At 38.4% G+C, this 26,450-nt stretch overlaps 1 protein-coding gene across 3 annotated transcripts in view; it reads left to right on the plus strand.

Moving 5' to 3' along the window:
• Cntnap5 (contactin associated protein family member 5) overlaps window positions 1-26,450 on the plus strand; it is a 771,818-nt gene that overhangs the window by 398,723 nt on the left and 346,645 nt on the right. For all 3 annotated transcript variants that reach the window (XM_077798231.1, XM_026402894.2, XM_026402896.2), the window contains exons 8-10: window positions 6,430-6,694; window positions 21,368-21,517; window positions 24,529-24,700. In XM_077798231.1, the coding sequence (XP_077654357.1) occupies window positions 6,430-6,694; window positions 21,368-21,517; window positions 24,529-24,700 (587 nt within the window). The remainder of the gene's footprint in view (window positions 1-6,429; window positions 6,695-21,367; window positions 21,518-24,528; window positions 24,701-26,450) is intronic.

Genomic DNA, 26,450 nt, shown 5'->3' on the forward strand with positions numbered 1-26,450 from the left:
AGCTTGTTCCTTCTCATACACACACGTTCAGCCCACTGTGATGTTTCATTATTGCGTCTGTCAGCAGAGCAGCATCTTCTGAGGTTGGTCCTTCCATGTTAAAGATCAGAGTCCATTTATTTGATTCATTCTGTAGTCACCTAACAAAGACTTAAACGGTATCGAGTTCTCCCTGTCAGAAGGCTTCAAGAAGGAAAGCCGCTGTCATGATACTCCCACCCATCAGTCATGAGATGGCTATAATTATGTTATTACTGCAAGATCTCCTTTTTGATGAGTCCCTCTGTCACAGACAAAAGCTTTTAGTTGGATAAGTTTTATTGGATTTCACTCAGCATTTGACACCCTTCAGATGGGGTGGCACAATTGCCTGGTTACATTCAGAAGGAAGGTGCTGTTCACACCTACACTCAGTCTCAGTGTTTTCCTATGCTTTTCATTGAACAGGCCTTGGATCCACACCCTGCAGATAGTTTCTCTCACTCCATCATCTCCAATAAACTGTTAACCACTCCACAGTTTAGCATTAACCTAACATTCTTTTTGTGAACTACTTTAGAGTATATTTTCAGAGAAGAGGAAGAACAGACAGTCAAAAATTGGTTGTCCTTCTCTGGTAAATATTGGGCTTTGATTTTTTATATCATTTTCTATGTACTTTAAAAATATCATTAACATTTTTTGGTGATTCATGTGCTTTTCTGCACTGAGACAGGAATTGGTAAGAGAAGGCTTTGTTCTTCCTCTTTATGCTCTGATTATTCATTGGAAAAGACTTTTTAAATAAAAATACATGATTATAATTAATATGTCAACAAAAGATGATGACCAATCCCTCTCCAAAGAAAAGATAGAAGAAAAGTATTCATTTTGAGGCACCCAAGAATGAGAGAACCTTAGGGAATCCTAGAAGGATCCATGCAAATAATCTTAGGTCACCAATGAGGAAACTGAGGCTCTGGAAATCACTTGTTTCTAGCCATCCAGAAAAGTGTCAAGTCTGAAGAAACAGAACAAGACAGGAGCAATGGTAGGCACCATGCATGAGGTCTCATGCTATCCTAATCAACCCTGTTTTCATCCTCCCAATTTGAGGACACAAGAGGGAAGGTAGGGCTTTCTCAGCAAATATTCATGAAAAGAATCCAGTGTTGCCTAGATTTAGATACTCTTCTCAGAATTAAAAGCAAGTTGCTCTATGCCAAATTACAAATATCCTATTATGTAAGAATTATGCAGTCCTCAAAAAGTAGCTAGCTAATTATTATGAGCCATATTATAAGAAATATGATAAATTTCTTCAGGTAGCACATACTGTGGAAATCCAGTAGAGAATTAGCTACCTTGGGGGTGGGGTTATGGGTAAAGCTGCAGGTGTGAAGAGAGTTTCACTTGCCCTCGGGGGAGAGCATAAAGTTGTGTGCAGAGCTAGGAGGGGTCATTCCTGGTGGAGGGAGGAAGGCTCAAGTATGCTTAGGAGTCAGGTTACCATAGGAGCAATGCCAAATGAAAACTTTGAGCAAGTTTAAGAGCTTTTTTTTTTTTTTTTTTTTTTTTGCTCTTAGTGTGTCCTCACACTCTATTGGGGTGGTGCCAGTGACCAGTTTATACCACCAAAGTATGTGATGGTCTATCAGCAATCAGGAGACATCTGTTCTTTCCTGTTGAAGTCCACTGTGCAAGTAGAGGACAATGGGAGCCACACTTGACCCTCACTCTTTGTCTGACCAGCACTTCCTATCAATTATTTCTGTACATTTCACATGAATAAGTTTCCTTTCCTTCCTCTCCCCTATTACTATTTGTATTAGTTTTCTCCACAGGAAAAAAAAAAATCAGGATATATATGTATTTATTCCATAGTTGTATATATATATATATATACTATCTATCTATATATGTGTGGTGTGTGTGTGTGTGTGTGTGTATATATATATATATATATATATATATATATATATATATATATATATTTAATAGGAAATGACTATTATGGAGGCTGGGAAGTCCTACCATCTGTCACTTCCAAACTGAAGAACCATGGAAAAAAACAGAAATAAACAGTGGTATAATTCAGTCTGAGTTTGCAAGCTTGAAAACCAGGGGAATTGATGGCATAAATTCTAGTCTGAGAGCAGGGGAAGTTGAAATGATAATGTCCCAACTCAAGGGGGAAGCAAAAAACAAAATAAAAAATGAATCTTTTATTTCTCTACCTTTAGTTGCAGGCTCTCAGTAGAGAGTAATTTTTGGCACATATGAGAAAGAAACATAAGTTACTAAGAAATGTCATCTTGGAAATTAAGAGAGGCTCCTACTTAGGATACCTAGAGACCTGAGACGTTTGTCATCCCCGGGAGTCCTCATTATAGTCTAGACCAGCATCTTCAGTCAGATGCTGAAGACCCTCATTCAACCAGAACCTGGTGAATGTTGTCAAGAAAGAAACATCATACACTAAAGACTTAGTTCTTCCAATTTAGAGTAACTTTCTTTTGGATAGAAAACCCCTGTAGGTCTTATAAAAGATGGAGAGGAAAAAAGATCCATGCCAGTTTATTGAATTCTTCTTAATCTCTTCCATGAGGCCAGCACTAGTGACTTTACCTTGGAGATTCAAGCACAAGGTACCTTTCCTTTCCATGTCACACTTCATACCAATTACAGCTGTAGTGTACATTTAATAACTATAGAACGAAAAAAGATAAGAGTTTTGCATGTGACATCTAAATTCCTATGCTTAGCATATTGTTTTACAATGCTTAAAAAAAATCTTAAATGGATTTTGAAATCTTGAATGATTTAAGTGAATGTTGGGATGAAGGGACTCCAAGAAATGGAATTCCCTTCTTGGGAATGAAAGGAATGAAATAGATGAAAGAGGTATATCAGTTAAAATGCAGTCTGCTGACCATTTGCCATGTCTGTTTTGACACAATTCTAAAGCAAATTGTTTTCTTTCATGGCACTTCTTAATGATTGGTGGATATTCTCAAATGTTACCTTGAGAAAGATTCTGTTGTCAGAAATGGCACTATTGATAATTATCAAATAGTCAAAGTTGATTTCAAAAGTAGCACTTCTACAGGTAGCTAACTAACACTTTCTTCTTTCTCCCCACTGAAGTGGATAGTGCTGATTTTTGATACTTCTCAGTACTGTGTGGCACTTTTCATGCCCTGGCATCAAGGGCAATGAAATGGGCTTATAAGCAGAATTGTCATGCAGTAGCCCTGTGATGGGAAGCTGAGCTAGAAACACATTCAACGGGTCAGATTTGGGGTAGAGGGAATTTCCCATTCACTCATACCTCCTTGCCCTTGGTTTTGCCAATGGAGAACAGAACAAGGGCACACTCTTAAATCAAAAGACAGCTTCACCAGCTGCATGGGAACAGAGGAAAGTATAAAAGGAACTGAGGGAAGGTAGACAGGAGAGTTAACTACAGGGAGCCAGGAAAACCAGTCAAAGACAGAGAAAATACCCAGTGGATTTCAAAGTTTTCCTTTACCTTGTTGAGCAAATTGTTGATTACTACTCATGGCTTTATCTATGGCAGTAAGAATTCCTGAAAGCAGTTATTTGAAATTCTTGTTCCAAGGGTCTAATCCAGGGAGACTTTATATTTGGAGCTAACCCTGCCCTATAGTTCTCAAGCAGTTGAGGCCATTAAAAATAGGATGGAGGGAGATAGGAAAGGGAGCTGTCAGGTCCTTATCAGTGAACTGATCAAATAATGAAAGTGTCTCAGTTCTTCCAGTTTTCTACTGTCCTGACACCAGCCTTCCATGGCTTTCTTGATGAAGACACTCAGAATAAGACTTGAATTGGGTTGAACTTAAAGTTTTAAATCAATAACTTCAAGTGGAGATTTTAACAACTTCAATGATCTTTGCCTTCATTTTCTTTACAATTTCCTACGCATTATTCTTTTTACACAGATTCAAATTTGGAATACAGTTGTATTCTGGCAACTTTGTTACAGGAGGTAATACTGACCTCAGGGAAAGAAATAGGAAAGAAAAGTTACAACTATCCCTTACCTTCTCTGTAAATTGTTCATGATTTTGGCTTTTAAAGATAACCTTGCCAAAATTAGTCCCTCATCAGTGGGAAAATGTTTTCATTCTTTAAAGGAAATTTACCACAAATCCAAAAATGCAAATGAAATAGCAATGAGATAACACTCAGAAGTCTCTGGTTCCATGGTGGCATCAAGAGCACAGAAGGATGCACCATGATGATGGCTAGATGCGAAGTCTTCACAGTTTAAAAAATACATGCTTCCCTCCCATTGTCTAACAAGACAGAGGGATTTTGTTAAGTTACTTATTGTCTCTAATCCTAGTTTGTGTGTCATTTATTTATTTAGTTTTTTTTATGTGTGTGTTTATTTATTTATTTTTGCGGTGCTAGGGATTGAACCAACGTGTACTCTATCACTGAGCTAGATCCCCACCATTTTTTTTTTCTTTTATTTTGAGATAGGGTATGGCTAAGTTGACCAGGCTTATCTCAACCTTGCAATCCTCCTGCCTCAACCTACCAAATAGCTGGGATTTTCTGTATTCTTTAAATCAATACTATAATAGATGATTACATCACTGTGCAGAATTCACTGGCTATATTTGGAAACTGTAAGCCAGCTATTTGACATGGTGGTGCAGTCTAATGTGTGGGCATTTTTTTTTGATGGGTACCCAAAGTATTATCCTTTGACTCATTAATTCACTTATGGGAATCTAATGTAAAGAGAAGAAAACATATAAAGAACTACAGCAAATGATTCATGTAAGAATATATTCATAGCAGTGTTATTGATGATTGGCTTCTTAAAAATGTACTTGTGTGTGAAAAAAGTTTGTTTTGGGATGAGTATTTATTTTCAGGCATACAAGTGTATCTTAAACAAATATGGTTTAGACCTAGGGATGCTTTTCTGGGAAAGAAGTTATTGGATTTGATCCATTAACTTGCTGAAAGATTGACAGCTGTTCTAGCTAATTCTGCGCTTTGGCCACCTCAGTGGAAATTAAATTCAGGCAGTAATTCAAGTTAGGGTGTTCCTCTGGAGAATCTCTGTCTCTCTCTCTCTCTCTCTCTCTCTCTCTCTCTCTCTCTCTCTTTTGCATTAAGTGGTGCTGGCTATGGGAGCAGGCTAGAAAAGGTCAAATCAGAGCATCTTGCAAAGGGAACTGCTCAGTGGCCTTGAAAAGAAACATTTACAAGGAAGGTGATGTGTATATGGGTACTTCCATGATTTTACCTGATGTAGCTCATGCTATCCTTGTGCAGATTAGTGTTTGGAGGCTAAAGGAGAGAAATGGCAGGGTTGAAAAGTAGGATGTGGTCAGTTCTGAAGTTTGTGATATAAATTCCAAATGGCTCTCATAACACTTATTCACAATATAAGGTGTTATGCGAGCTTTCTTCTTAACCTATCTATTAGAAGTCACTACAGCCTATATTGCTCTGTTGAGCACACAGATTTGTGTTTTTAATTTCTTACAACTTTATAATGTAGAAACAGTATAGTCATTCTCATATAAACTTGGAGACACTGCCCCCTTATTATACAGAGAATAATCTTATTCTTTCTGGTTCTGTTCTATATACAATATTCATTCACTTGCTATCTTATGCTATTGCAAATACTATTAGTAAATTAAAAATATGACCAATGTCATCTAAGTTGGAGTAAAAAGTTTGGGCAAGCACAGAAAGGCTATTAAACTCTGCCTTAATTCTCCTTTCAGCCTCACCTCCTTTAAGCTGTCTGGAACCTCCTGCCATACTCACTACTGAGAAATGCCAAGTTCTCTGTAATTTCCAGGGTGTCATTTTGCCAACTTTTCCAAGCTTTTGCCCACACTGTGCTTCTTGCAGAAAATGTCAACCAGGCCTCACTCATTCCTCTCTTTTCCTACCTCCTTTGATGCAAGCATTCCTTCTCTGTGATAGCTTTTCTGGTCTAGTTATTTCTTCACCAGGATCCCTTGGGAGCTGGTATCTATATCTCTTCAAGCACAACCCACATTTTAAACAAAGTTTTTTCCACGTGTATCTCTTTAAAAGCCATCCCAGAGCTTGGCACGTAGCTGGCTTGCCATATGGATTTATTCCATGAGTGAAAGTAATTATTTTTATATCTTTGGTTCCCTAGAAAATGTTGATGTTTCCGTCCCCTTATCTTCCTGGAGACTCAGAAGGCCCTCTTTGCAGATAGCACTGTGATCCTTAAAACAGGAGCAGAAAACAATCTTGCGAGTATATCTGAGCAAAGCTGACATATTTTTTTCCTTTAAGATCTTGCAGCTGAATGTGGAATGATCCTGAAATTAAGGTCAGCTCCAGGTGGTTGTTTATATCAGCTGTCAGATTGCGGAATAAAAAATGGCTTTTATATGTTTGATTTTTATTGTTTTCCAGGGCAATGTCACTTTTTCCTGCTCCGAACCACAAATTGTTCCCATCACATTTGTCAACTCCAGCAGCAGTTATTTGCTGCTGCCCGGCACCCCCCAAATTGATGGGCTCTCAGTGAGTTTCCAGTTTCGAACATGGAACAAGGATGGTCTGCTTCTGTCCACAGAGATGTCTGAAGGCTCGGGGACCCTGCTGCTCAGCCTGGAGGCCGGAATCCTGAGACTGGTGATTCAGAAAATGACAGAACACGTAGCTGAAATCTTTACAGGTACTGTCTGATGATATCCTTCTAGCAGAATTTCTTCTCCTCCTTCTTTTTTCTTTTTTTGGATGGTACCTTGTTCAGCCAGTAAGTCATGAGGGATCAACTTAGAAGTTCTTCATCACTTGAGCATTGGAAAAAAAAAATACTTCAGAAGACTGTGAATGGTCATTACATAATAGAATATATCTCACTTAGCAATGTTGAGAATCTTCTTAACAAATTTCCTTTGCATCCATACTAAGGCAATTCCTATCATGAGAAGGGGCCTTATTCCATAGTGTCATTAAAGCTAAGAGAGAATTTGTGCAGTCAGAGGCATTTTATAAAATTTATTAGATTTCCAGTAATGGGAGTGAGTTAATCACTTAGAATTATAATATTTTTTATGTTCAGAGTTATAAAAGTTAAATCTCCATCCTCTTTATTTGGAGAAGAAAAATGTGAGCTGGCACTGGGCTGTTTTTCTCTAATCGGTGAAATGTTTGAGTACAGAGACTTGTAGGCCTCAGGTCAAAAATGCAGTTTTAATATAGTACAGGCTCTGGCGGCTCTTGGCTCTAAAGAATCCAGGTGCAGCCTGTATTATTAAGCACATGTCAGTCCATTAACATGCATTTATGACTGAGAAAGAGGCTGGTAAGAACTGCCACCTTATCCAACTACAAAAAGGGAAAAATCATCAGTTATTTTAGACCTGTCTTTCAAATACTGAAATAAGTGAAAGGAAATTTCAAAATGTGCTGTTTGAGTTCCTGACATCTGTCTCAGAAAACTCTTGCATAATTCTGTCCCTACGGAGAACTTCCTGCATTTTGGAAATTTTGCATTGAATTTCTTAATTTGTCTTTCAAATGGCTCAAGAGTTTGTGTTTTCTGGCATTCGCCTACTTGGGAAGCAGGGAGACAGTCAAGAAAAAGAAAAAATATATATATTTCTGAAGGAATTTCTTTTGAAAGTATTTGAGATCTTATTGGCTTTATGATATGAAAATCCCACATAAGCAGTGAAAATATGATGGCTTATTGTCCAATAGTTTGTGAAGACCAACAGGGCTACACTTGATATATGGTTGTCATGTAAAATGTAATACAGACCCATATTTTATTATGAAATCTAATATTAAAAGCTTTACTTTTGACTAGGTCTGATGTTTCTAACATCCTGGATCTGTTGGAAGTTCATTTCTATGGGTAGGTCAGCACATGGCTATCTGAAACCTTCACTTTGAGCTATGTACAGTGTGCATGCTTTGGAGAAGCAGTATATTTGGGTTTCTTGTATTGTGGATGATAAGGAGACTTGCAAAATAAATATATCCATACATCTTTAAAATGGAAGGCATCAGAATTTAGTTGTTTTAGGTGATGGTGCTTGGTACGATGAAAAATTCCCTTCTTTGTATTTTTCTTCATTTTCTATTTTTGTTGTCTCCTTTCTTGAAAGTCTTACATATGTGTTTAGCAAGAAGGTCAAGGACCTCATTTCATTGTTAAGTGATGTGAGGATAGAACCAACATTCATTGCAGGCTTCCTGCTGGTCAGGTACATATCCTATAGGACTGTGACATGGGAGTCCATCAGAGGGGGACGTAATGAAACTGACAGGCTCATAGTTATTTGACCAACACACATATAATAAAACAGAAACAGAAGGTAAGTTAAAGGGATGGCGATAACTGATAACCTAAGGTCTTTCCTTTGGATTTCTATTACATGGTTTTCCTCTGTATCCTGTTGCTATATACATTCATTGTTTATATTGTTTGTTGCTTAAATAACTCATAAAAGAGACCCTGCTTTAGATGAAGGGTCTGCAGACAAATATGCAGTAGTCTACAAAGAAGAATGGGCTATTTAGGATCCATCATTGTTTCTTTCACAAGCATTTTTCTTGAGTTAAGTGGGATTCACATAACATGGGTAAGCCGTTGTCTTTATAGACTTCTAGTATACTTTAAGTAAGTTTTTGGTGTAATACAAAACAAATTATACATATCTAAGTACCAGTAAGCACAAATATTCACTGAGTATTATATATTTTACATGTTTTTTTAGATCTGTTTTAGCTCTTAATATGTATTCTGCAGTAGGATTATCATCTGAAATGAGAACTAAGGCACTAGAGGCTGAAGTCTCTCTCAAAGGTTTATCTGCTTCCAAGGACTTTGCCCTGTATTCTACAGCATTTCCAATGCTAAACACCCCAGTGCTCCTTGGCCCATATGGAAATTCAGACACTGCATGGAAATAGATGATATCTTCAAGGAACTTGAACCACTGTGACTCTAGCTCTTAAGAATCAGAAAATTTGTTTAGGCAAGTCTTAAATGAATGAAATATTTCAGCTTCCTGCTTTACACATTTTGACCTTCCTGTTCTTTGCTGCTCATCATGAAATGCCATGTACAGTGGTGACCACCTTCACAATGGTCATATGATCCTGAGGATCTGTCAAAATGCTCATCTGTTCCTGAGCATCACCTACCATAGTCCATTTTTTAATGAGGAAAATGGTTGTCATTTCAAAGAATCTTAGAAAAATGCTTAGAATTGAGATTGGTGATGACCATTTTAATCTGAATCACTAAGAAAACAGGGCATTTATAAAGGTAAGAGACCACCTGTTTTATTTTCTTAGGAAGACTGAGGAAATGTCATGTAAAATGTTAAATAATGTAAAAAGAAAATTAGCACTGCTATAATTATTTTGAAAGTGATCTGACATTTTTTGTTTCTATTTTTTCTGCTGAGAGAATGCAAGGCAGTAAGAATAGGAAATAAAGAAGTATGGAGTATCAGTCCAAAGATAGTTTTTAAATTGTAGTGCTTCACAAAATGTCACCTCTCCACTAAAGAGAATCTGAGCAAAGAAGCTGATGATGGGTTTTACTGGTCCAGGCTCCAGCTCCCCTGGGCACTTCTCAGGTGCAAGCTAGGCATCAGTATTGCTCTGTTAAACCTCAGGTTCCTTCTGTTTTAAATGGAGGGCAGATGTATAATCATGGAACCCATTCTAACCCCTTCAATAAGTTCTTAAAAGAAAAGTGTAAGTCAACTGTCTCCTTATTTTTTAAAGAACTCATCAAACCGAAATCCTCTTTTGAAATGAAATAAATGAACACACTTTCCCATTGATTGGGAACACCCAGGGCCAAACACCTTACCAGAAATAATTCTTTTCAACTCCTTAAATTCTGGTACATTTTGCCACTTTGATGCCATGATTTGTGTAACTCATATGCTTGTACATCCCGTAGAGGTTACTCACATGACTTTCAGTGACCAGTGGAAAATTAGAATACAAATCTGAGTGTTTGTTTGTTTTGTGATGCTAGAGGTAGAGTCCAAGGAAACTACCCCTCAGGTACATCCTAGCCCTCTAGTCCCTTTTATTATTATTATTATTATTATTATTATTATTATTATTTATTTTGAGAGAAAGACAGGGTCTCATTAAATTTCATAGGCTGGCTTTGAACTTGGAATCCTCCTGCCACAGCCTCTTGGGCCACTGAGATAATAAGCATTCACCAACACTCCTGAGATTTTTTTTTTTTTTAAATAACCTCCTAGGTTAGCCAGTTTTCTGTCTCTGTGACAAAAATACATAAGATATTAAAGTAGCAAAGACTTATTTTGTCTCAGAATTTCAGAGGCTTCAGTATATGGTCACTTGGGTCATTGCTTTGCATCTGTGCTGAGGCAATATAACATGGAGGGCACCCTGTGGTGGATTAAAGCTGCTCACCTCCTGGTGAGAGGGAAGCAAAGAGAAGAAAGGATCAGTCCCCATAGTGCCTTTGATGGCATGTCCCCCACCAGTGATTTAACTTCACTCAACAAGATCCCATCTTCTAAAAGTCCTATCTCTTTCTACTACTGGACCCATCAACTGGGATAATACGTGGGCCTTGGGAGGATATTGAAGATCAGAACCATAACACTTTCTTTAAATCACACTTGAATACTCTGTGTATGTGTGCGTGTGTCGGTAAAGTAGTATATGCACTCTAGAACTTTCAGAATTAAAAGATGAATGGGCACTTTAGTCTCAGCATAAATTGAATGAATTCCAGAAGAAACAGGAAGAAAACTCCAAACTGAGAGTTCTCAGCCTGACATCTGGGCACCACCAACTGATGATAAAGATAGAAAGTTAGAAGGTGAAAGCCCATCACCTGGGTTGGAACAGAATCTCTGAAAAAATGGGAACCATGGATAGCAAAGAGCCATACACGGATGCCATGACAAAGGCTTTTTAGTTGAAACAAATGCCCTATTGGAGCCCATTTCAGTTCAACCTATTTCTAGGAGAAAACTACAGTGCTTGTTATATTTCCTCAAACACCTAATAACTGTTCAGTATTTCTGTAGTCCCATGAATGGTACTAGTTGGACCGAAGGCATTAAAAATATCAGTTAAGCCATCCATACTATTGGTCAGTGATTTTCAATACTTGCTAGACAGTTGTGTCTTCCTTTCTCTATCATGAGATTCTAGTGACATAACTTGGATCAGCCTTAAGGAATATTATTTGATGTCTATTTAACATTGAGCTCATTTGAATTAAGTTATCCTGAGCTATGGCCAACACCATCCTGTCTTGTAGATTTTATCTCAATTGATATTTTCTAAAGAAACCTTTCCAAAGAAGGCCAGGTGGCCCTTTTCAAGGTTTCCAATTGTTCTTTGTAGCTTTTGTCCCAAGTGTGTGTGTGTGTGTGTGTGTGTGTGTGTATGTGTGTCTGTATGAGCATGTGTGTGGTTTTCTAGGTCTTACATAACAAAATATAAACCAAGTAACTTAAATAGGAATTTATTTTCTCACAGTTCTATAGGCTATAAGTCCAAGGTCAAGGTGTTTGTAGGGTTGATTTTTTTTTTTTTTCCTGAGGACTCTGTCTTGGCTTGTAGATGGTTATCTTCTCCCTGTGTTTCCACATTGTCTTCTTTTTTGCATGGGTGTGTCCTAATATCCTCTTCTATATATACCATTTTACATTAATACTTAAAATGTCTTATCTCTCTATATAACCATACTTTAAGGACTTTACCATATGAATATGGCCAAGACACAATTCAATTTTAAACCAGATATACTAATTACATTTCAAATAATTAGTGGTTTAATGTGATCTCACCACTGGGATGTAAAGGCCATGGGAAAAAGAACACTATCTGTCTTACCCATCATTATTACTCCAAGGCCTAGTCCAACACCTTGCCTAATCATGTCATTGGTAAACACTTACTGTAATATGAGTAAAAGGATGAAAAAACCAGTTGAGTTGACCTCCCAAACATTTCTGAAAGCTATAATTTTCAGAGTAAAAAAAAGAGTAGTGATTTTTAACATTCGTGTTAGAACAGAATATGCTACAGAATGTGTCAAACATCGGAATGAGATAAACTCGGGGGAAGTATCAATTAAATATAGGCCAGTGGAATCCCAAAAGGTGGGGAAATGGCCTAGAGAGCTCTATCTTGCAGAATGGAAGTGCTCACCTGATTAATACCGGTGGCCAGATGGTTACAGGCTACAGCCCTGCAGTTAAGAGCTGTTCCCCAAATATTGCCCATTTTCATATAAGCCATTTGTAACTAGCCACCATCTGCACATCAAGTAAACATGATGAGGCTGTGAACTTCATCCTCTGCTTCAATTAAGTTTTCATCAATGCCTCTGTGGTTTAGCTAAGATAATGTTGATGATAAAATCCCATTAGCAAGGGCAGACAAATAGATAGCCACAGGGCCACGAATGTCACAACAAGCTGTCTGCTTGAGCACAGAGTTCGAGTTTCAGAAAACAGATATGTGATGTGGCATTCCATTTCATGCAAAGCTGAGAAATGCAATTGTCTGAGCTTCATATCAAGCAAATATTAGAAATATTTACCAAAGTAGTGATCTCTTAATTATCTGCAATTTTTTTTTTCCATCCTGGGTAATAACCATGGCAACATTTTCTTTTCTAACTCACTCATTTTACTCTTTTACTCAATAGGGAACTGAGGGAGCTAGATTATCACTATGATAGCAGAATAATCAACTACTCAAACTTGCTATCACTTTCATTTGATTTCTTATTTTCCACGTTCACAGTTCTCTCATAAAATTTGCTTTGCTTTCCTTTAATGCAGCATTTTTTTTGAAGTATATTCTCTGTGCTGGTCCTGGGCTGGAAACTGGAGGTGGAGACACCTCCATTCAGTGGCCTGTTGGTACTGTTGGAAGGGATGGTATAGAGGCATTTGTGATGAGGTAAAATTCATACCCGGTATGCAAAGGAAAGAAGAAACAAAATGGTGAGAAATGAAGGCTTTCTTGAGGTGAGGACAATGTGGCATGGTTCTGTAGAGTGAATAAAATTTGAGCAAACAAACATTGAGGGAAAGGATGCTCCAATCAGATAAGTGAAACAGGAGGAGAACCAGAGATGGAAGGCTTCATAAGAGCCTAGGACTATACAGACACCAAAGAAGGACAGGCACAAAGGAAGCAGCATTTTGGTACAGGACTCTAGAGTCTGAGCTGCACTGGGAAGGGGACAGGGACATAACAATTCGGAGTTGAGCTTAATTTTTAGCATGGAGATATAGGGGCTGTGTACTCAGTTCTACATTAGAAAAAGAATAATTCCACGATCGATTACAAATGTATCTAACACATAACTCAGTGGATGGTAACCCCAGATGTTTTCCCGCTTATAACTGACCAAGGGTTTTCAGATCCAGGTTACCCTGAAATATGAGCCAGGCTTTAACAACTAGAAAAGATTTAACCTGTGATTTATGGGCAGTGTGCATGAGAGGGCCGACACTTGGCAATGGAGATTCAGCTGTCCTGGTGCTCTATCAATCAATGAGCATTTGGAGAGGGTAGGATATTCCTCTGTGGATACTGAGGGAGACACCAAACCATGACTCAGACTGTGACCCCCAGGAACCTGTAATCCCATTGGGGAAAGGAAACTTACATAGACAAAATGTTAATTAATAATACAAAGCAGTAAATAATATGATGTACATGAGTAGATCAGACAACGGATATTATGGTAATTTAGGAGAAATTGTTAAGTACTGGTTTAGTGGAGGAAAGCCTATTTTATTCATTTCCAGATTTATTATCTTATTAGTTCACTTATTTATTCATTCAATCAATCATTTCATACTTTTAATATGCCCTGTGTTATGATAAGTGATGGAGATAGAAAGTTAGGATGCATATGTTCCCCACCCATACAGTTTAGGAGAGAGTGCACTAAAACAAAATACTCAGCCTTGGAGAATTGGAAGATAGGTTTAATAGTGTGGAAACTGGCAGGGTAGCATGTATATGGAGCAGAGGCTGTAGTAGAAGTACTGATTGGTTAAGTGTGTTGACTTGAAGCATAATTAATTCACTGGACTAGCTGGAGTAAGGAATTTGTGTAGGGATATTGGGAAATAACATGGAGAGGACATGGATTCTGACCTGACTACAAAAGGAACAAACTATCAAGTTTGAGTTTCATTTGCTGTATCTCATGGCTCACACAACGGGTGGTGGCATTAATAATCTTGCTTTTTATCTAAACCAGAAAGAAGCAGAACTTGAGAAAAAGGAGAGCATCATGAAAAATCCAACTGTAGTGAGAAAGAGTGGAATAAAATTTAAAAAGGAAAATTGAAAGAATAGGTCAATTCTGTCTACCATGTGCAGAGAAGGGTTAATAGAATTTGATAATTGATGGACAAAAGATGTCCAAGAAAAACATAACTCAGGATCTAAGATATAGCATAATGGTCTTAATAATTGTAATATGTTCTTTTACAATGTGATTGACATTTTAAAATTGCCTTACTCAATTATTTATGTATTCCCTACTTCATTCTCACAAAATTGAAACTACCTTTGTACTATTAAGTAAGGGTAGAGATGACAGGATGTGGAAAAAAACAGCCAAATTGGGTTTTCTAGGAACAATAAAGTTGAAAGTTCTAAGTCAAGCCAGTCAATTCTGCTTCTGTTTTACAGATGAGGAAGTAGGTTCAGTGAGATTAAGAAATCTAAATTCCTATAAATTATAAGTGGCAGGGCTTTGAGTAAGGAGTAACAGGTGAATAAAGGTATCAAGGAAATCTGTAACCAGTTATTTCCAGCACTGAAAATAGAATTTTCAGGGGCTGTCTCTGGCCTGGGCTCTATCCCTCTGCATGCTTGTCTGTGGTTGTAATGGCTGTGGCCAGCCATGGCTGACTGGCTGTCCCTAGATGATACATCCTGGGAGAGACTCTTACTTTCATTAACACCTTGCAACACAGATTATGATCTTGCTTTTCCTTCTCCAAAATACAAAAAGAGCCACTACAATAAGATGAAGATTGACATGGAAAGATCTGTTAGGGATTTGACTGAGGAAGGAAAGAGAAAGTATAAGCGCACCAGGGCCCAGGAGCATGTCAGGCACCAGTTCTCTAAAACTTTAGAATTATTTTTTAAGCCAGAGTTCTCAGTGAGGGGAGATTCAGACTTCCATAGACATCCACCCTCACCCTTTACATCCCTGGCTAGGGAACTTTGGGCAATGTCTGGAGACATTATTGTTATGGGTTTGGGGTCTTGTTATCCATGTCTAATGAATAAGGGATGCTCTCCACATCCACAGGCCAGTTGTACTACAGACACCTCACTCCAACCGAGAACTAGTCATTCTGAAAGATCCAGTGTCAGTCCTGCTTTAAAACCAAATTGCCCTTCTATATAAAGAGTAGATGCTCATGATCTCACTGAACTTTTCTGAGTCTGTTTCATCAAATGTCTACTATTAAAATTTCTGTAAAATTAATTCACAAAAAACCATTTTAAGAGATATATTAAGTGCTCCTATTTTATATTTTATCTAAAAGAGAAAATAAATTTGAATAACAATTAGCTATAATTCCAAAATTAGATCTACATAGGCATTTTGAGATACAAAAGTTGAAACTTTAATCGTTTTTAAAAGCTAGATTAGTTGAGTACACGTGTGTGTAGTCTGAGTGACTTGGAAGCCTGAGGGAGGAGGGTTGCAATTTCAAAACCAGCTCAGGGAAACTTAACCTGGGTCAAAATAAAAATAGAAAGATCTGGGGATGTAGCCCAGTGGTAGAGTGGCCCTAGTTTTAATCTCCAGTAAGTAACACACACACACACACACACACACACACCCCACACACACACACACAGTTTGATAGTCAGTAAACAAAAAAACAAGATCAAAGTTTTAATTCAGTATTGTTAAAAGAAAATTTGTCTACTGAGAATATAAGTTGGTGAAGTCATTTTGGAAATAGTCTTGTAGTTCCTTAAAAGATTAAATATGGAATTTCCATATGACCCAGCAATTCCACTCTGGGATTCCAAAGAAAACTGAAAACCATGTCTACATTAATATGTATACACAGATGTGCATAGCAACATCATTCATAACAGCCCAAAGTGAAAGCCACCCAACTTTCCAGTGACAAATGCAATATACCCATACAAGGGAATATTATTCAGCCATACAAATGTACTTATTCATACTATATGTATGAACCCTAAAAATATCATGCAAATCAAAAGAAGTCAGTTACAAATGGAGCATGTTTTATGTTTTATTTTTGAAAGTTTCAGAAAAGGCAATTAATTCATAGAGGTAGTTACTAGATTAGTGGTTGAGTGGAAGTGAAGGTGTAGGATGACAAGACGGGAGAATGGTAGATAAAGTTTATGGATTTGGGGGATGACAAAATATCTTAGAATTGTTTGTTGTATTGGTTATCTGAATCTATCGAGTTGTACCTTCTAAGTAGATGAATTATACCTTAATAAAGCTGCTATAAAATTTTTTAAAAAGGCAAATTCAATAGCAGAAACAAAAAACTTTAAAGAAACACTGGCTCATCACAGTGATTCCAAGAGCAGGGCAGGGCTCACTTTGGCATCAGATACAGAAGCAGCTTAGCCATGGTGTCAGATACCTCCCTTAAAGGCTGATTCTGCCTCTAAGTAGTCACATGACCTGGGGCAGACTCTGGATTTCTGTGTTGGCATCTACAGTATGAGAGCAATTAACTTTTTCTCTTAGACTATCATGAGAATTAGCAATTATACACTTAAAGTGCCTGGCATATTATACGCATTCAAGACTGATGATGTGTATTTTTAGCTATTTTTACAATTGGGGTGTGTTTTAAAAATTTATTTGCAACATTGAGAACTGCCCCCTGATCTTGGGAATGGAGCTCAAGATCCCTTCCAACTTTGGTTTGCTTCCTGAGGAAGTTCAGAACATCCTATTTAACTCTCTATATAAGGAACTTTTTTTTTTTTTTTATTAGTGTGTTAGTTTGAATTCTGGGACCTATGAGAAGCAACAAGGACAAAGTGGATAAAGACTACAACGTGCCCCATCCTGTATTTCAACTTAAATAGATTCTTATCTTTATTTTTAAGTGATTGCAAAATTTTTAGAGTTTAATTTTAGAAACTTTAAAATTGCCAGCACTCTATATAAGAAAAAACAAAAATACTCTGAGATTCTATCATTCAGTGTTTTCTCCTTGGAGAACCTTCAGAACAAACCGTTTAGCCAGAAGTTTTTACTTACCAGTATGTCAACAACATTATGGGACATTACACTTTTTAATAAGGATATTATATCTCATATGATGAATATACCATATTTGATTTGGCTAACTTGCTATGATTGAAAACACTGATAGTTTTAAGCTTTCACTATTATAAATAATGGTGTCATGAAGTATCTTCACCATACACCTGGTCTTTAGCATTTTTTTATTTTAGGATTAATTCTCTAGAACTATGGAAAATGAGGTATGGCATTCATAAGATTTTTGATGGCCATTTGGTATATTGCCCTCCAGAAAGAATGCATAAACATATGCAGCCACGAGCAACATATGAAATGTCCTCTTTCCCTCTATATCTGCTAATATTGAATAAGTACCAGCATAAAGTATGATCTCTTTTCCTTTCCTGTCACAAGGCTCATCACTAACATTCTGATAACAGAAGACAGGTGAACATGAGAAAAATGTAGCTAATTTACTGAATCAAAATTTTATGTGAAAGGGGAGGTTTCAGAAATGAAGACCCAAAGACCCAGGGCAACCGATCTGTTCTTAAACTGAGTTGGATAAAGAGTGGACAGATATAGAAGTGCAAATACACCCAAGTCTATTACCATTATTTGATCCAGTGATGGTAGATGGAGTGGAAAACTCAGCCAGACTCTCTGCTCAGATTCATCCTGAACTCTCTGTGCAGCACTCCCTCTCTCCCAGATTTGGGTCAGAATCCTGAAATGACAATCTTCAAGAGATAAGGAAAAAAAGCGACTGTACTTAGTTTTTTACTTGCTTTCTGGGCATAGGATTCTAGTTTCCACAGTCCTCCTTAAGGAAAAAGAATTTATTTGTGTATGGCTCACTTTATGAAAGAGGGAAAGAACAAAAGAGGGCAGAGGACCCTTAGGCAGCCTTTATAAAATGCCCTCCCATGTTCGTCAGCTCAGAGTATTCAGTCTGGCAAGGTGCTATACTTTGGGGGTAACGAGTTCTGAGCTCCAATGTGCATAATCATGTTTTGTACTTGGTCAGTAGACAACATCAACATCTCACTAAATTTCAGAAACTATGTTTGTTATCACCCAACTCTGCCAGAAATCAAATGCCATCGTTCATGCCTCAATTCCCAAAGTACATAGGTGCTTTTTGCCCTGATATGGCCTTAAATCCCTTGCTTTTTTACTTCCAGAGGCATTTTCCCATCTGGGTTCTCCTAACCTCAAACCTTGCTTTTGTGTTTCCTCTTTGAAAACTGCTGCTGTTTTAAAGCTGTTTATCTCAGGGAAGTTTGGAAGGAAAGCAGTGTGATAGAATTGATTCTCCCTAATTTGTGAATAATTTATAGCACTTCAACTGTACTTTTTAAAGAGTCTTCTTAATAAGCAATTATAGGAGAATGTCTAGGGGTATTTGGGGGGGGCTCCAATAACAGAATGAAGTGGAGAAAAATAATAGCCAGGTAGAAAAAGAATATTTTTAGAGGGAAATATGCCATTTCACTTAGTTTGGAATTGATTCTAGAGTTAGCTCCCCTGTGTCAGTTGAGTTTCTTCTGGCTGTTTGCCTTACTATTCTGAAATCTCTAGTGGAAACAATTCTGAACCCAGCTGCATGATGGAATCCTTGGGATCTTTGAGCCTTCCAAGGCCTGGGACCACCTTCAGAAACCTGACTTAATTAACCTGCACTGGGACTCAAATACCATCAGTTTTCAGAAACTCCCCAAGTGATTCTTACATCAGGAACTATTGTTATATTAAAGCTCCTCTAAAGAGCTGGGATTTCACTCAGGTTCCTCCTGCAGAGAACAACGAATTATTTAAGGTCCAATCAAAAAGAAAAGCAGACCCCCCACCCCTACAAATGTGGACTGAGGTTGTGGGTCAGTGGTACTGTGCTTGCCTAGCATGCAGGAGGCATGGGGTTCCATCTCAGAACAGCAATAACAAGAGGAAAAGAAAAAAGGAAGACAATAACCAACAAAATAAGCCTCCATAAGTGATAACTCTAAAGGCAAACAGACTGATGTGATAAGGGGGAGGAGGTAGAGACCACAACAAATGCTCTTGTTGTGCTGACTAGATGATAGACCTCAAAATAGCAGGACACTTCCTGCAGCCTCTATACTTCTTCCTCACTGTGTTCTATACCTATCAGGACACTTGTCCTTTAGGAATACTTTAGACTCTGTGTATTGAACTAATTGAACACTCTCAGCCCGAACGGTCTCTAGCTTACCTTCAAATGACATCTCCTGGGTTATGCAGATGTATTCAAATGATATGCAAAATAAGGGGAAAAGAAAAGACCTACAGTTGGCTGAGCCCCCCAAAGGCTCCTGAAAGAAGTCAAATGTTCTTCACAAGGAAACACCTGACAGTCTCTACCTCATTAGCAGAGTCCCTGTAGCCAGGACCCAAATCTTGGCCTTATCTGAGGACTGCTGCCTTCGGGAAAAAGCAGGGCCACCCAACTGAGAGCTTTCTGAGTTTTCCCCTCCACCCCAAGCAGATGTTCAGGGCTGCAGCAGAGACTGACTGCAGGGGAACTGGCTAAAGCTGCAGGAGGGCCCATACATCTGGGCTGCTCTGAGCAGATGGGGCACAGCTGCTTGGTGAATACACAGCTGGGCCCCTCGCCTGGAGTGGGGCCAGTCTCCCTGGGCAGCTCATCTAGCCATCTAGAGCTCAGGGGCAGAAGCTCTGCACGTGCCAGTCTGAAAGCCTGGCAGACCTCTCATCTGATTGTATGTTCATGCCTTCTTCCCAGCTGGCTGCTCAGGGGCAGTTCCAGTACAATCTACCTAGGCTGGTCTATTTTACCTCCAAAAATAGCTCTTAATACGTTTGTGGATCTCCATTTTCAATGCCATTACCTTGGCTGAGAACCCATCATTTTGTCCCCAGGGACTTCTGCAAGCAATAGCTCTATCAGGTCTGCCTCCAGCCTTGACCCCTCCCAGCTCCTATCATCTGCTTTGCAGTCAGAGGATTCTTGAATATGCACATCCAAGCTGGTCCATTCACTTATTTCAAATGAAGAAACTGCCTGTGTGCTATTGTGATGGACAACTCTTTGTGACCAGATCAGTTAAGATGACTTTATTTCTGTTAGAAAGCACCTTGACCCAACAGGGCAAAATTTTAATAGATGAAAAATGTTTTAGAAGAAATCATTGAAACTCTCTGGTGACTAGTTCCTAGTGCAGTTTTCTCAATCAGGCAGGTACGCAGCATAATGTGCATCCAAGACAAGCAAACAGGAGAGAAATGAACTATACCTTCAAAAAGCTCTGAGAATTTTCCTGATGATCACATATAATCCCTTTCACAGTGATACAGAATTAGTATCTTAATATTTACAGATAAACAATCCAAAATTAGTGAAGATAGGTAATTAATACAGTGTCACATAATTAGTTGCAGGAAAAAAATTAGAAATGAACTAGTTTGTACTATTAGTCTAACAGGACACTCATTGGAATCAAGCTTTCTTTGTGCACTTTAAAAACAGTTTACCAGGCCGGGGATGTAGCTAAGTAGCACAGCATTTGCCTGGCATCTACAAAACCCAGAGTTCTATCTCAACATTGAAGGAAAGAAAATTTACTGTTTACTAAAAAAATGGGATATAAGTTGTTTGTAGAAAACTGTGAGAAAAATAAAATTGCCTGTAACCACACCATACAAAGATAAAACTGCTGATATTAGTTTGAGGGTTTTTTTTCCCCCTTAGCTTTTTCCTCTACAATTATATATCCATAGATCAATTAATATATGACACACCATTGGTTGAAATGTATATACAATATTGTGTTTTACCCTGTTTTTTTTTTAATCAAATATATCAGAAGTGATTTAATTGCTTAAAAAATGAAAGAAGAAAGTAGAACAGAATTAAGTGGTGAGAAGGAGAAAGATGACTCCCACGTAGCAGTTGAAGGTTTGGTTTGAAGCAAGTGAGGCTGGGCTGCACAGAGCATGCACATTGACCACAGCAGGCTGGGAAATGAGCCCCACTCTTTCCAAACCTCCCCAAATCAATCATCCCTACACTTGCCCTTCCTGTTTCTCCTGCAGGCAGCAACTTGAATGATGGCTTGTGGCATTCGGTTAGCATCAACGCCAGAAGGAACCGCATCACTCTCACTGTGGATAATGAAGCAGCATCCCCTGCTCAGGACACCACCCGGGTACAGATTTATTCTGGAAATAGCTACTACTTTGGAGGTAAATTCTCCAGCCTTTGAGTTCAAAAATAAATGGGCAGGGGGAGGGAAAATATAGTGGGCAATTATTTCTCACTTTGTCAATTAGGCAATTCTTCTGAAGTATGTGTGTGCACACACTCACACATCACACATACACACACAGAGAGAGAGACACACAAACACACCTAAAATAGAGTGAAGCAAAATCTTTCATAGCTGTGCAAATATAAATTATCTAGGACAGTGCTGAGGAAGAAAAGAACTTGAGCTATAAGTGCTGGTGTTACATAACACATCCAAAGGAGATTTTTTTGTAGCCATGCCAAGCTCTGTGATCGCATTGGAAAAGAGAAACTCAGCTGAAAACTTGGAGAAAGTGAACCAAGAGTCAGCAGTACCTGCAAGAGGGAAAATTCAGGTGCAGAGGCAAAGCCAGCTGCCCAGCCATCTAGGCTAGTTCAATGTTGTTTTGCAGTCTTAGCCACTGTCTTCCCTTCTCCACTTCCTCTGAGTACCTCCTTGCCCATGGAGAGGGACAGCTGGGAGTGGGGGGGAAGTAGGAGGCTCTGCAATGTGAACCACTTCACATTCTATTCTCTCTGATGTCTGGTAAATCCTGGAAATCTTTCTGATGACAGATACACAAGAACAAATTGGTGAGGGTAAATAACATATGATCGGGCATCTACTACATTTGTATATACACACATATACTCTTATTGAACCTTTCAATGTTATTTCCTTTATTTTAAAAAATAGTATCTGATTTCTTAGCCAGTTATTGGTATTCTAGAAACCATCCCTGAAAGGAATTTAAGCTTCATGGCTGTCTGACCTTGAGAAAGGCACCAATAATCCCTGGACTTTCTTATCTGAAATGTGGGAAAATAAGCTCAACTTCCAGAATTGCTAGGAGAGTTAAGTGAGAGCAAGGTTTAAATATATAGAATGGGAGCTGGGAGTGTAGCTCAGTGCTAGAGTGCTTACCTAACATGTACCAGGCCCGGGATTCATTCCCCAGCACCACATATACACAAAATTGGGCAAAATGGCACCTGTTATATGATAGAGCATGGAAAAATTGGCTTCAGTTCTTATAGATATGAGCATGGGGCTGGGATCAAGATTATAGTCCCTAACTCTATTACCATTACAAAATTGAATTATTATATAAAAGCATGCAGTGCATCCCCCACCCCTTTCTTTCTCACATCTGTACACATTCTCTCAAAGTGTTGGGGATTGAACACATGTTAAGTGCACACTCTACCATTGAGCTACAACCACAGCATCTTTAGTCTCTTATATTCACACCCTAGCATGTACAAATCACTTCTCTCCTCTTGAGGAAGTGTAGTTAAAGCTTTGAAATACACAAGGGACTATGCAAGGTGCAGCTTACATATTTGGGGGAAGGAGGAAAGTAGGAGAGAAGCAGTGCAGAGCAACATCTCTGAGGTTTGATTTTTAGCATAAGAAAGACCCTCTGGTCCTTCAACCCAACTCTTCTCCATGTGTGCAGTTCTGTCTTACCTCATTTGATTCATGCAGCAACTTTGTGAGGTAGCTAATAGCATTCCCCATTTAATAGATAATAAGATTGACATTTGCTGACATGAAGTATCTATCTATGTAAGGTGGCAGACCTAGTAAGGTAGTAGAGCAAGGACTCAAATACAGAACTGTGTTCTCCTCAGCCTGCTAAAGAAAGCAGAGAGATAAAAGCAAATACAGAAAAGGGTATTGGGGTCCCTGAAGATGTACATCACAGACTGCATAATTTTGCCCCACATGCACTATTTCAGCAACAGAGAAAGAAAAGTGCTCTTAAACTTATTCTAGAAAAACTGATTTCAAATAATTATCATTAAATAAGTGTCTGACCTGTCAAAAAGGCCAAATGACTCCTCTCATTTAAAGAAGTTCTCTTAGAGGTGGACTCTTCAGGGGCACTGGGCTTAGGAGATAAAGATTTATCTGTGATTTGAATAGTGTTTAAACAAACGCCCCATGCATAGACTGTAAACTTGAGGTGAAAAATGAGTTTCAGTAATAATAGTCAACTTACATAAATTCTCCCTACAGCTTCAATTAGAACTTGTAGCATCTCTCTTCATTTTATAGTGTGTCTGTGAGCTGTTAACCAGCTGCCGGCTTCAGCCCAGCAGTGACTGTCTATTAGAGATGGCTGAAATAATTCCCAATTATTTATGGGTTATTGCCATGTTTTCAAGCTTGCATTCCCATATGCTTTGAACCTATTAAAACCATTGAGATGGAGTTTGTAAAGAGCACAAGCACTCCTATACCTGCTTTGCTCTATACCTGTCTTAATGAGAAGTAGATATGCCCTTATTGGAAGCTATGCTAAATCATTGCAATGCATTTTTCTCTTTAAAAAAAAGATACAGCATTAACCTTTCACAAATGCTATTATAGATCTATAACTCTGTGCATTTAAGCCCTAGTTCCTTTAACGTCTGGATTTGCTTTGCACATGATTTCAAAATTCCAGTTACATTCCTGTGTGTACCTTTCTCAGAAACTAAGCCTGTTAATGCTAACAATTAACCAGGCAATGACTCTGCTGCCATGCTTACCCAAAACATGATTTCCTTTGAAAGTGTAATTCAGAACTGAATTGTGCATTTAGACATGTGTTTCAAGACAGAGCCAAGATTCCTGAGTAGTTACAATATGTTTCTTCCTTGAGATGAGTGAAAGATGCCATGCCAAAGAATGACAAATAGCTTGCGAATAAGAAAAAAAAATAAAATAAGAACAAGATAAATGTTATAGTGTCGGTATTCCTTTTAACACCCTCTTTCTCCATATAAAGTGATTGAGTATTCCCATTTTGTATCATTTCTGTCCCCTCCCCGAGAATGCTAGGATTTACAACAAAAGTACATGCACTGCGATGAATGAAAAAGTACCAAAATAATTAGACCTCAAGGTCTTCCATCAATAGGTCGCCAAAACAATGACTGATCATTTCAGTATTCTTCATCTTTTTTCTCTGTCCCACAGGGTGCCCCGACAATCTCACCGATTCCCAATGTTTAAATCCCATTAAGGCTTTCCAAGGCTGCATGAGGCTCATCTTTATTGATAACCAGCCCAAGGACCTCATTTCAGTTCAGCAAGGTTCCCTGGGGAATTTTAGTGATTTACACATTGATCTGTGTAGCATCAAAGACAGGTAATTATTGTCTCTTCTCCTCTGTTCTCCCACCCCCTTCCCATTCTCACTGTTCTAAATATGAGTTTCTTTAAGCAAAATTCTAATCCACCAACATTAGCCACATTAGACATAATTGAGTCGCCTAATGGAAAATATTTCTGAAAGGATTTCAGGCCCAGAGAAAAATGGTTTAAATTAGTTGAGTCTCTCTTCATGTTGACTTGCAGTAAATGGGATATGCAAATTAAATCAAAATACAAATTTGTGAAAGGATTAAAATTTTATGCATAAACAACATTTGATTACTTTGAAGTTAAGAGTAAAGCAAAAAGGAGGGAGGAATTACTTCTCTCCTGAACCATTTCATTCTTTGCTGCACTGGGTATCTTTTCTATCACAAGCATCTAAGCATCAGGCCTCCTGGGAATCTGACAGCAAAAGCTTTGGGCAGTGTTAGACTGTGCACAGCTGTAGCCTGGGGGAGGTTGATCTTCACTGTCATGATCCCCTGTGCGGTTTTGTTGACCCAGACCCTGGCTAGCAAAAATCAGCACTCTTATTCTGCAACCCATGGATCTAGCAAAAGCTTAGTTTTCTCCATCATTTCTCCTGGGATGTGGCTCTTCTCAGGTTGGGAATTTCTAGATTTAAAGATAAACTGCAGAAAACTGTAGAGAATGAATTCTGGATTTTTAGCAACATTTGCCATGTTCCCCCTGCAGCACCCACCTCCTTTATTCTTTTAATTCCGCTCACCCCAGTCCAAATAGCATTGATCCAATATGCTGAATAAGATCTGCTAAGTGCATGGGCTGTGTGTTGGTGATAGAGATCCTCTGCTCAAATTTCATCAGGGAATTAATTAGTTATTACAATAAATTGAGATAAATGACCAAGCAATGCACCCTTATTTGTGGGACACATGGCAGTGGCAATTTAGTCTTGCTCTAAGAATGAGATCAATGATGCTGAGTGGAATCTTAAAGGAGGAGGCAGAGTCGGGAATGGCCAAGGTGGGAGTGGGTGGGGATTGGAAGAACAGTGTCATGAAAAGGCATGGAAACAGGAGATAGCATGGCTTACAAGTATTAACTCAGAATACTTTTTTTGCTTTTAAAATCTCTATTATTGGAACAAAAGCATTTTATAACGGATGGTATGTAATAGTTTAATTGACAGCACTTATTTTTCTCAGTGGTATATAATTGGTGGTATATCTTATTATTCATGGTGTCTTTAGATTCAATTAATATAGCTCATATAGAAAGGATCAGTGTGGTGAAACACATGGCTTGAACTAAAGAGGTGGACCTGTTCTTCAATTTGTGCTAGTGAAATGTGCCTTCATGTTCTAGGCAAGAATCAGGAAGAAGGACTGGGATTATGGCTCAGCAGTAGAGCGCTCCCCTAGCACTGGCGGGACCCAGGTTCGATCCTCAGCACCACATAAAAATAAAGGCATTGTGTTGTGTCCATCTACACCAAAAAAATAAATATTAAAAAAAAGAATCAGGAAAAAGTGGTCAAATTTGCACAGTTGAAGGAATATTCCAGAACAAGTTAGAGAGTAAGCACAGATCTAGGAAGGTGACTGTCCATCTTTATCTGGGGGAGCAATGAGGAGAAGTATCAGGTCTTCTACCAAGTGACATAGAAATCAACTATGCAGAAAATAGTCTTTGCTAATGTTGGGAATGACCAATCAAATTTGGTGGAGCTTCATGTGCTTGTTTTCCTGTTAATACCACAACTCAGGGAATCACCGATA

This window comes from Urocitellus parryii, chromosome 1 (assembly GCF_045843805.1).
Source record: "Urocitellus parryii isolate mUroPar1 chromosome 1, mUroPar1.hap1, whole genome shotgun sequence".
Classification (NCBI taxonomy): Eukaryota; Metazoa; Chordata; class Mammalia; order Rodentia; family Sciuridae; genus Urocitellus; species Urocitellus parryii.